The sequence below is a fragment of the Nicotiana attenuata genome, unplaced genomic scaffold, assembly GCF_001879085.1.
Source record: "Nicotiana attenuata strain UT unplaced genomic scaffold, NIATTr2, whole genome shotgun sequence".
NCBI lineage: Eukaryota > Viridiplantae > Streptophyta > Magnoliopsida > Solanales > Solanaceae > Nicotiana > Nicotiana attenuata.
The window spans coordinates 73,603-84,803 of record NW_017673373.1 but is presented as its reverse complement, the minus strand read 5'-3'; the positions used below and the strand labels follow the sequence as shown (position 1 = coordinate 84,803).

General features: G+C 36.7%; 2 protein-coding genes across 2 annotated transcripts; one reads left to right on the top strand and one right to left on the bottom strand.

Moving 5' to 3' along the window:
• Nucleotides 1-8,283: 8,283 nt before the first annotated feature.
• LOC109216188 (uncharacterized mitochondrial protein AtMg00810-like) lies at nt 8,284-8,909 on the top strand. Its single transcript, XM_019380320.1, has 2 exons — nt 8,284-8,358; nt 8,493-8,909. The coding sequence occupies exons 1-2, from the start codon at nt 8,284-8,286 to the stop codon at nt 8,907-8,909; spliced, it is 492 nt and encodes a 163-aa protein (XP_019235865.1).
• Nucleotides 8,910-10,406: 1,497 nt separating this feature from the next.
• LOC109216187 lies at nt 10,407-10,745 on the bottom strand. The gene has a single exon (XM_019380318.1). It carries the CDS (start codon nt 10,743-10,745, stop codon nt 10,407-10,409), a length of 339 nt encoding a protein of 112 aa, XP_019235863.1.
• Between the last annotated feature and the right edge of the window lie 456 nt (nt 10,746-11,201).

Genomic DNA, 11,201 nt, shown 5'->3' with positions numbered 1-11,201 from the left:
TAAAGTAGTGTTTCTTTATTATGGGACCACTTTTTCCGACCTATTGTGGTCGGTATATTTATGTGAAATTTATTATTTGACTTTTGGCTACCAATTTACTTAGTTTCCGACCGATTTTGGTCGGTTTCCATTTCAAACCGATTTTGATCGGTATGCTCTGAATGGTTTTTGGCAGTTTTCTAGTAGTGTCTGTAACAACTTAATTACCCCGTACACATGCTGTGTCTGAACTCTGAAATGGTTATTACATTAGTAATTATAAAGGCATTCACCTAACAATTTATAACTCCACCACTTATCGAACACTAAATGGTAATCAAAGACAAGGTTATAAATAGTATCTTTATGACATTGTATATGCTATACTAATCGTTTTCTGAAATAGGCATACAGAATAGGCCGGGTCCAGATCCAAATTACTCCCACTATTTGCTTGTGGAATCTTTTAAAACGTAATTTATGCTTCATAAATATTGGAGTAAGTAATTTTTATTGAACAAGGTGAGCGCTGCGTGGTATAAATTTGGCTCTTTATTATGCTACAGTAGCGATAAAAAATTGAAGACTTTAGTTTTAGTAATTTAAATTCATGTTGTTTTAAAAGTAAAAGGACATACGTTTCATGAAATGTATGCTTATTTAGATAATCTCTTTTTCAACTCTATAAATTTAATGTCTTTCTTAAGAAGCGACTAAGTTAATTTAAAATATACAGTGATGTTATCCTAATCAAGAGATTTGTCCATAATTTCATAATTAAGAGTATCTGTTTCTGTCAGCAAAACACTAGAGATGTTGGTATATAAGGGACCAACTTAGACCCTAGCGATGCATTTTAAAGTCGTGCAATGTCTAGACCCAAAACGAATATTATCACTAGTGGGTTGTACATGTCAATTGGTTTTTTGCTTTACAATCTTGTTTTTAGTTTTATGACCCAACCTCTTTTTCTACACATGGGAGATTTACTTTTACACGTAAGAGATCTGTCTTTTACACATAAGAGATCTAAAAAGGTCATTTTCTTAAATTCAAAATTGTAAAGGGCCATGATCTGCAAATAGCACAATTAATTGTCCCAAAGCTACTCAACAAGCAACCTTGGCAGAAGCGGATCAATGATTTCGAGAATATGGATGCACCACTAAAAAAGGAGAGGAAATAATTAAGTATTGAACCAAGTGGATCATTTAACCTTTGTGGAGCATGAGTGCCAATACATAATACTGCAAAAAAAAAAAAATACGTACATAAAATACTTAATTTGGCGGAGGGACCATGTGTTCGCTTGCCCCGTATTGTAGGCTATAGATACGCCCTGACCTTGAGCACTGATGGAGCAAACCTAAATGTTAAACTCCGAATCCCACATCTTTCAGATGATGGTGGACAAACTCTAACTTGAGTCCCTAAAGGGAGCTAGGGGTGTATATGACACCCTAGGCAGTCCACGATGGTAAAACTGAAGACACACTAGGCATATAAGGAAGCAAATTTTAGATCCTAACTAATAACGATGTATTTTAAAACCGAGGGGTCTTAGGTAAAAAACAAACAATAGTATATTGGGTTGGATTGTTATGGTATACAAGCAATATCTCTTTCACTTTTAACACCTCAATTAAAACAGGCTCCTTTAATATGTACGTCTTTGTCTAACAGTTGCTGTACTAAATAAATCAGCCAGCAATACTATAAAAGCCGTTTAAGTCCTTGGGTCTGAATTAACAAGAAACCAGCTAATAAGTTGAATCTAGAGTACTTTCCAAGTTGAGTTTTGGAGCTAATTAATTTCCACGAAAATGAACTATGTGTGGAGTCTTATACCTGATCTCTCATTCTTGAGAAAGAAGAAGAAAAGAAAATTACAATCTTTGGGAGACAATATGGTTCCTGTAATCCCAGAATCATGTGCTTGTTCAAGTTCATGCCCAGAGGAGGAGGCATTATTCGGGATGGCTCGTGAAGCGTTGGCATCAAGGAGGCTATCGTTCGAAGAAGACGAGTCGTGTTCAGTTTTATCAATGGTTGGTTTCCCTTTCAAGGATTGTTTAGTCTTAGCTGTGGAAAGTGAAAATCCCAAAATAGATTTCTTGCATTCAATGGAGCAAATGACCAAAGCATATAATGGATTCATGAAGCCTGGTGGGGAAATGGATTGGGAGTTTTTAGAAGATTTGCTTACTTGGTTCTTGAGGATTAATAATATGAAGAATCAAGATGTCATAGTTGCTGCATTTGTTGACTTGTGTTTGCTTCTCTCATCCTCTTCTTAATGTTTGATCATCATCTTTCAACCAAATACTCAATTAATCTTGATTTTTCTGCTATTCTGCTCTAATTATATATGTTTAACATTTTTCTGCTACTATAATTTCTGTACGTAGTAGCTTAATTGTTCGCTCATGTACAGTACTTTTTTTTTTGTGTATGTGGGGTAAAATTGCTATAATTTCCAGATACTAAGAGGGTGTTTGGCTAAGCTTATATGCGGGTCAAACTGGCTTATAAGCACTTTTTGACTTATCTACGCGTTTGGTGCTTATTAGCCAAAATAAGCCAAAAGCCATAAGTTGGACTCCCCCAACTTATAAAATTTCAGTTTATAAGCACTTTAGGTTTGACCAAAATATTTACTATTCTATCCCTAAAATACTTCTTTTTAGAACAAAACTCTTCGTATAGTTTCACTCTCTCCGAGTTCTTCAAAACCTAAATAGCCCGTGCCTCTGCAATTCTTTAGATTTCTGTTGGCAATTTGAGGTAACGAAATTCACTTGTCTTCTTAAGGCTTATTTGTTTCAACAGTACTGATTGTTGTTTTAATGCTACTGGATACTGACAGTAATATTTAAGACTACTTTGTTTCAAGAGTGATTGCTATGTTAAATATGACATACAGTTGTGTTATATTTTTAAGCAACTTTAGTAATGAAACATTTATACTGATACTTTATTGCTTTAGCCTTTAAGAGGAGACTGTTAATGCTATGTTATCCCTGCCGAAGTTTCTTTGTTAGCAGCACTATAATTGTTAGTACATTTTGTATGTTGAATAGGTTATTTTTGTATTTGAATCTATGTAGAATTTAAAATTTTGAAGAAAATAACGTTTTTAGTAGTGTAAATTGTTATAAGGTCATTTAAGTAGTTTTAACATAAAAAGAGCTTATCAGCACTTTTTAATCAAACAGTTTCAGCTGCTTATTACTAATTTAAGTACTTTTATCCAAACATGTAACTGCTTATTTATTAAATCAATTTCTACACTTAAAAGTGCTTGTCAGCACCTTATGCTTATCAGCTACTCTAAATCAGCTAAACCAAACAGGCTCTAAATTACATCCTAAGGAAATTTGTGTTAATTGTTCCCACATTTTGTATGCTCAGCCTTAGTAGAAGTGGGTAGCGGCACTGGGTGGACTTACCCGACGGAACCGGCCGGGGGTATTCGGCATGGGCGGAGAGCTAAGCATGTAGCCTAGCCGCTTCACTCGTCAAAAACAAGCTTAGTTGAATGATATATCCCAAACAAATGAAAATATATCGGGGTCGATAGGTGGCAGTTGGCAAGGAACTTGATCCCCACAAAAAGGGATGTATTAATGTGACGAATAAGTGGCACTACGCACAACAAATATTAAGATGTGGGCGGTAAACTGGCACCACTGCGGTGGGCGCACAATATATATGACGGAAAACAATTGGAACCATGTATATTTCATTTTTGTATCCCAATTTTATTCATTTAATAGACCAAACTCCACTTGGATAAAGAATTCAAGAAAGGTGAAAGAGACTATGGCTCAGTCCTTGCCTTGGTAGGTGTATTTTGGCAGGGTCCGGTACGTAATTTCACTTTGCAGCCACCTTCTATAGTTAGTATTTTGGCAGTCCAGTTCCTAGCAATAGAATTGACATTTAAAGACAATGACATGCTGTTTACTATCGGTACTTTTTTTCCTTCAACTATATACTCAAGAAATGAATAAATTCCGTAAAAGGTTGAACAAATAGTACTCCTCTTGTCAAGAACATGTTAGACACAATTGACTGGAAATGGATATGGAATGGTATCAGCTTGAAATTCAAGTACACTATCATTGTGTAGAATAAATGAAGGCCAATTTTTCTCTGTATGGCATCAATGGCTCTATTTGTAACAAAGTTTCAGGTATACGCTATTAACTTGTTTAGACTTTAATTTGAGCACATAACAAAACCCTTGTCCACGGCCTTAATTGACAGTTAAGAGCGGGTGATGAACATCAAAGTCTATAGAACTGCAAAATTAATTTGAACATAAATATGAATGTAGACAGACAACTACTCCATAACTAATTAAGCACACCATATAAATAATGAAAGGTACTTTGTATTGTAACAAAATTAAGATAAAAAATGAGGTAATTTTATGGATGGTCACTCAATTTTAAATTTATTGCATCAAAGGCGCTAAATTATTTTTTGTATTGACAAAGTGTTAAGAGTAGCAAGAGTGAAGTAGGTAGTAGTGTATAGTTAACTTAAAGTAATGGGTGGATGTGTAATAATTAGAAGTTAGTAACTACCAAGTGGTTAGTCGTTAGTTAGGTATATAACACTAGAGTAGGAGTTGTTATATGTACTATAAATCCATTTTCTCTTGAGCAAGAGGAAGAAGAAGCTCTTTAGCCCAAAACCTCCATGACTGATTCTCTGTGCTAGACTTGACATGGTATCAGAGCCAATTGGTCATGAGTGTGGTCATTTGAAGTAATTCTTCTATCTGTTAACTCGTCTCTATTTCTTCATCGAAAAACTGTGATGAGCTCAGCCATGGCGGTCGTCAACAACGAATTACCAGAGAAATTAAGCCACAATCACCCACTATTTCTCAATTCAAATGACAATTCGGGAGCCGTATTGGTCTCTCTCCAATTACGAGGACCGAAAAATTATTACATATGGAGTCGGGCGATGAGAATTGCAATCCTAGGCCGGAATAAGCTAGGGTTCATTGACGGCACATGCAAAAGGGAAAATTTTGGTACAAATCTCGTAGATCTTTGGGAGCGATGCAACGCAATCGTTTTGTCATGGATCATGAACTGTGTTTCACCGGAATTGCTCAGTGGCATAGTCTATTCCTCAAATGCCAGTAAAGTTTGGAATGACCTAAAGGAGCGATTAGATAAGATCGATTATTCGAGAATCTTCCAAATTCATAGGGAAATTGCAACTATTAACCAAGGTATTAACTCGATTTCTTCATATTTTTCGAAGATGCGATTACTCTGGGCAGAGTTTGATAGTTTGGCCCCAGCTCCGGGCTGCGACTGTGCAAAATCTAGTGAGTCTGTTGCATTTATGGAATGTTTGAAGTTGCTACAGTTCCTGATGGGACTCAATAAGTCATATGAACAAGCTCGTTGCCACATACTTATGATGATCCCAGTCCCTATAGTGAATAAGGCATACTCCATGTTAATGAAACTTGAGAGTCAAAGAGCTATGTTTAATCCTCATGACTCAGCTGAAGGAAAGGAAGTTGCTGCATTGATGTCTACTAGGACTGTTGGTGGTCAATTTCGACTTAAGAGGAATTATAATTTCCAAAGTGATTTCTGTAAAATGAAAGGGCACACTAGAGAGAACTGTTACAAGATAGTAGGTTACCCCGCTGATTCCAAACCTAAAAGGAGAGGAGGATATGGTTCAGCTAATTCGGTTGTGATTGGAGAAACTAATCCACAGATGTAGGGAAACATGAATTTACCTAACATGTCCAATCATGCTTAGAAAGGTAATTCTTCAGGATATGGAATAGGGCCTATGTTCACAGAGGAGCAATTCAATCAGATCCTGAAGCTGCTCAACAAAGAAGAAGTGCAGGAGACTGCAACTAATATGGCAGGTATATCTTATTCCACTGTCTGTTTAGTAGACAAGGCAGCTTGCACTCATGAGTGGATCATAGATATATGTGCGACCAATCACATGACCTCAAATTTTAGCTCACTTTCTGATATATACAATGTAACATCTCAAAATGAAAAAACAATGCAATTACCTAATGGAACTAAGGCAACAATTCACATATTGGTAAATGCAAGATAGGAGAAGGGCAAGAGATTAAGGATATACTGTATATCCCAGATTTCAAGTACAGTCTATTGTCTGTATCCAAACTAGCTAGAGAACTGAGATGTATGACTGCATTTTTTCCTGGCTTTTGTGTGCTTCAGGACCTCTACACTGGAAAGCTGAAGGGGATTGGCAGAGAAGCTAATGGGCTCTATCTACTGACTCCTGCAACTTCAAGTAAAGGACAAGAGTTAGTTCCACAATCCATGAATGTGCGGCTAGATCAAAATACCTTACACCTTTGGCATAGAAGAATGGGTCACCCATCATCAAGAGTTATGAAGCATATGTTGAATGTCAATGAAAAACTACGTAGAAGTGTAATAAATAGCTGTGAAGTTTGCCCCTTGGCCAAACAGGCAAACCTGCCCTTTTCTACTAGTAGAAGTAGAGTAGAAAGTGTGTTTGAATTGTTGCACATGGATGTATGGGGACCATTTCGAATTGCAACACATGATGGAAATAAATATTTTTTGACAATAGTAGATGATCACTCTAGAGTAACATGGATTTATTTGTTAAAGTTGAAGTTTGATGCAATTGTTGTTATTAGAAATTTTCTTCTGATGGCCCAAACACAGTTCAACACTAAGATTAAAGCGATTAGAACAGACAAAGGGACAGAATTCCTTAATTCTGAATGTACAAATCTGTTCAATAGCTTTGGCATAGTTCATCAGAGGTCCTGCCCCTACACACTCCAGCAGAATGGAGTGGTAGAAAGAAAATACAGACACATATTAGAGGTAGCTAGAGCAGTCAGGTTTCAAGGGCATATTCCATTAACATTTTGGGATAAATGTGTGTTATTGGCAGTCTACTTGATAAACAGAATGCCTACACCAGTGCTTGCAAGGAAGTCTCCTTATGAAATTTTTCATTAAAAATTTCTAGTTATCACACGCACTTGGTGCGCTTGACTTTCTTCAAAATTCTTTTTTAACCAAGTCCATCCATGGAACATATGAAAGTTTCAGGATGCCTTTGCTATGCTACACCATCAGTCATTAGGGACAAATTCCAAACAAGAGTTGTAGGTTGTGTCCTAATGGGGTACTCAGCTGTGCAAAAATGCTATTTGTTGTTTGATTTAACTCACAAAAAATTCTTTGTTTGCAGGAATGTGACTTTTAGGGAGACAGTCTTCCCTTTCAAGGACCTGAAGATCAAAGGAACTGCTATGTTTCCACTTGATCCTTCCTTGATCACACAGGATGTGACTACTGCAAACACCACTGATTCTGCTCCTACAACCGCAATTGATCCTCAGCTTGAAGATCACAGTGAAGAGCAAGGGGTTGGTATGGAAGATCTTTACTCAGAAGAAGCAACAACAAGTGAACCTGGAGATATAGGTCCTACAGTTGCAGATGAAGGTGCTGGCACACTTGAAGATGCAAGTGTGCACCAGGACATTATGTCTGCAGAAGACAACCATGAGGCTCCTCTAAGAAAGTCAACTAGAGATAAAGGGCCACCACTATGGATGAATGACTATGTGACTGCTCAGGCCAGTAGATCTTGTCATTACCCCATGAGCAACTACTTGGATTACAACAGCATGTCCCATATCTATCAGGCTAATCTAGCAGCATTTTCTACAACAGTTGAACCTACTTCTTTTGATGAAGCTTGCGAAGATCCCAAATGGCTAGATGCAATGAAAGCTGAACTCACAGCTCTTGCAGACAACAAGACTTAGGAAATAGTGCCATTACCACCAAACAAGAGAGTTATTGGTTGCAAGTGGGTGTACAAGATCAAATACAAGGCAAATGATAAAGTTGAAAGGTACAAAGCAAGGCTAGTGGCCAAAGGGTACAACCAAAGGGAAGGTCTTGATTATCAAGACACCTTTTCACTAGTTGTAAAGATGGTGACAGTGAGGGTAGTGTTATCCATTGCTGCAGCTCAAGACTGGCATAGCCACCAAATGGATGTCTATAATGCCTTCTTACAAGGATACCTTATGATGTAGTTTACATGCAACTTCCTCAAGGCTTTCACAGCAAGGGGGAGTCAGGCCTAGCATGTAAGCTTGTTAAGTCCTTGTATGGTCTTAACAAAGCATCTCGAAAATGGAATGTGAAGTTAGAAGATGTATTGATGAAGTCTAGTTTTTTGTGGAGTCAATTGGATCATTTCCTATTAATCAAAATGGTAGGGTCCAAGATTGCAGTTGTCTTAGTATATGTTAATGATTTACTCATTACTGGGAATAATGATGAGCTGGTCTGTGACACTAAGAATACACTACAACAAGCCTTCAAAATAAAGGATCTGGGAGAGTTGAAGTTTTTCTTGGGATAGAATTTGCAAGGTCTAGACATGAAATACTTATGAATCAATGAAAATAAGCTCTGCAGTTGATTTCAAATTCAAGCTTAGGGGGAGCAAAACCTGCTTGGACTCCTTTGGAGAGCAATCAGAAGTTAACTAGTGCAGAGTATGATGATCATGTTGGACACAAAGGTGATGCAACATTGGATGATATAGGATCTTATCAAAGACTAATAGGTAAGCTGTTGTATCTTACAATGACTAGTCCAGATATAAGTTTTGTTGTACAAACATTGAACCAGTTCCTGCAGCACCCAAAGAGGTCTCATATGGAAGCAACCATGAGAATTGTTAAGTACATAAAAAAAGAACCTGGATTGGGAGTGCTACTGTCAAGCAAGCCAGCAAAAGAAATCAAGGCATACTGTGATGCAAATTGGGCCTCATGTCCAAACACTAGGAGATCAGTGACAAGGTATTTAGTGAAGTATGGGAATACTTAATATCATGGAAGTCCAAGAAGCAAACTACAATGTCCAAGAGCTCAGCTGAAGCTGAGTACAGGAGCATGGCTTCAGTAATGTCAGAAATAATATGGTTGATCAGATTATATGAAGAATTGGGGATAAAATTGAAGCTACCAGTTGAGTTATTATGTGATAACATGGCAGCAATTCTAATTGCTGAGAATCCAGTCTATCATGAACGAATAAAACACATTGAAATAGAAATAGACTGCCATTTCATAAAGGAGAAAGTGCAGAAGGGAGATGTAGTACCACAGTACATACAATCTGGGGAGCAACAAGCAGACATTTTGACCAAAGGACTTGGAAGGCAGCAGCATGAATATCTGGTTTCCAAGCTAGGATTGCTGAATGTGTTCGCAGCCTCCGGTTTGAGGGGGAGTGTTAAGAGTAGCAACTAGCAAGAGTGAAGTAGGGTAGTAGTGTATAGTTAACTTAAAGTAATGAGTGTATGTGTAATAATTAGAAGTTAGTAACCACCTAGTGGTCAGTCGGTTAGTTAGGTATATAATAGTAGAGTAGGAGTTGTTATGTGTAGTGTAAATTCATTTTCTCTCAAGCAAGGAAGAAGAAGATCTTTTAGCTCAAAACCTCCTGACTGATTCTTTGTGCTAGATTTGACACAGTCATTCAACTCTACCTAAGAATCACACAAAGTCACGAAACAATCTTTTGTAACTAACTTCGTAGATAAAGTTAATGCAAAAATTAAAGATTTGTGAACCAAAAATCATTATTTCACCTGAACTAGTACTTCAATATTTCAAATACCAAATTTCAGCAAATATTTTTTATCAAACTAGAATTTATGTAGTTCTGCTTTCTTTGGAGATCTTTTCGCGGGGATAGAGGGTGCGGGAGGGGGGAGAATAATTAGATATAGAAGGTGGAAATAGAGGTATTTTTCAACATCAGATCTCAAATCTCAAATCTTCCGTAGAGAGTAAGGAATTGTGTTGTGTATGCATGTGGTTGATTCTTTAAACCTAAGATGTGAAGATACCATTGTAAAGGGCATGTGAGTTTGGGAGGAGGAGTCCTTAATTATAAGACTTGCTAATTTTCAGTTCTGGGGCATATCTAAACCGTGAAATTCTGAGCTCTAGTTTTTTTTTTTTTTGAAAAAAAAAAAAGAAGAAGAAAAGCCAAATTTTGTGTTGTAAATCATCATAAATGATAAGAGAGATAACTGTCACAAAATTAAGAAGACAAATATGTACACATATAAGTAGCAGCAAAGTCGTAATAAAACCTTGATAGTAACACACCTCAATCTTTGCATATGGGTGCTTTTGGATTGTTAGTGTTTCCCTTGATCTAAACCCTAACAAACTTTTTTGTTTAAAAAGAAAAAACCCTAACAAACTAGTTAGCTAGTTCTAAAGTTTCTAAACACCTAGTAAAATCTAACCAACAAATTAAAAGAGATGAAAGAAAACAACAGAAGCCATAATTAACAACATAATTTCTATGCTAATTGTAGCGTCTAACGGCAGCTGCTGCAAAGATTTGGTTGACAAACTTGAGTGGACGCTTCAATCTATCCCACAGGAACAAAAAGAAGCAGTTGTGAGATGGAGTTTTGATTGGTGGCATGGCAGGCTGCAAATAGGACCATGCAGCCTTTTGAACGAGGCGATTTCGAATGGGTATATCATCAGCTCCACAACTACATGTGATTAAGGGACCTTTAGGAGAGCCTAATATCTCTTTCAATGATTCATACTTGTATTCTGAAGAAGAAGAAAAGCCAGCTTTGAAACTAGGGTTTGGTGTGCGGGCAAAGTATGAACAAGAGGAAGAGGACTCCATTCTTGTTGGCCGCATAATAATAATTTAACCTGATGATAGTGCAAAATTCGCTTAATCTATACAAGTTAATTAGTCTCTAGCTTTCATATTTTGTGGTTTAATTGGAGTAGAAGAATCAGGAATACGAGGTGTGTAGATGTCTGCTTCAACTAGAATTTGTTTTCCGTATCATTTCCTGATAAGTATTAGTATATAGATACGAAAGATACATCAATCTGATTCGATCGGAATCTGATCTGATATGAGTATCTATTTAGATGAACTTCAATATGCCTTTTAATATTTGATCTAGTAATTCAATTACGGCTAGGTCTCAAGATTATAGACTAGCTAGAAGCCCAATATATCCTTGCACAAAGATTGACAATATATAAGGAGAGAAATTAGAATATATATATATATATATATATATATATATATATATATATATATATATATATATATATATATATATAT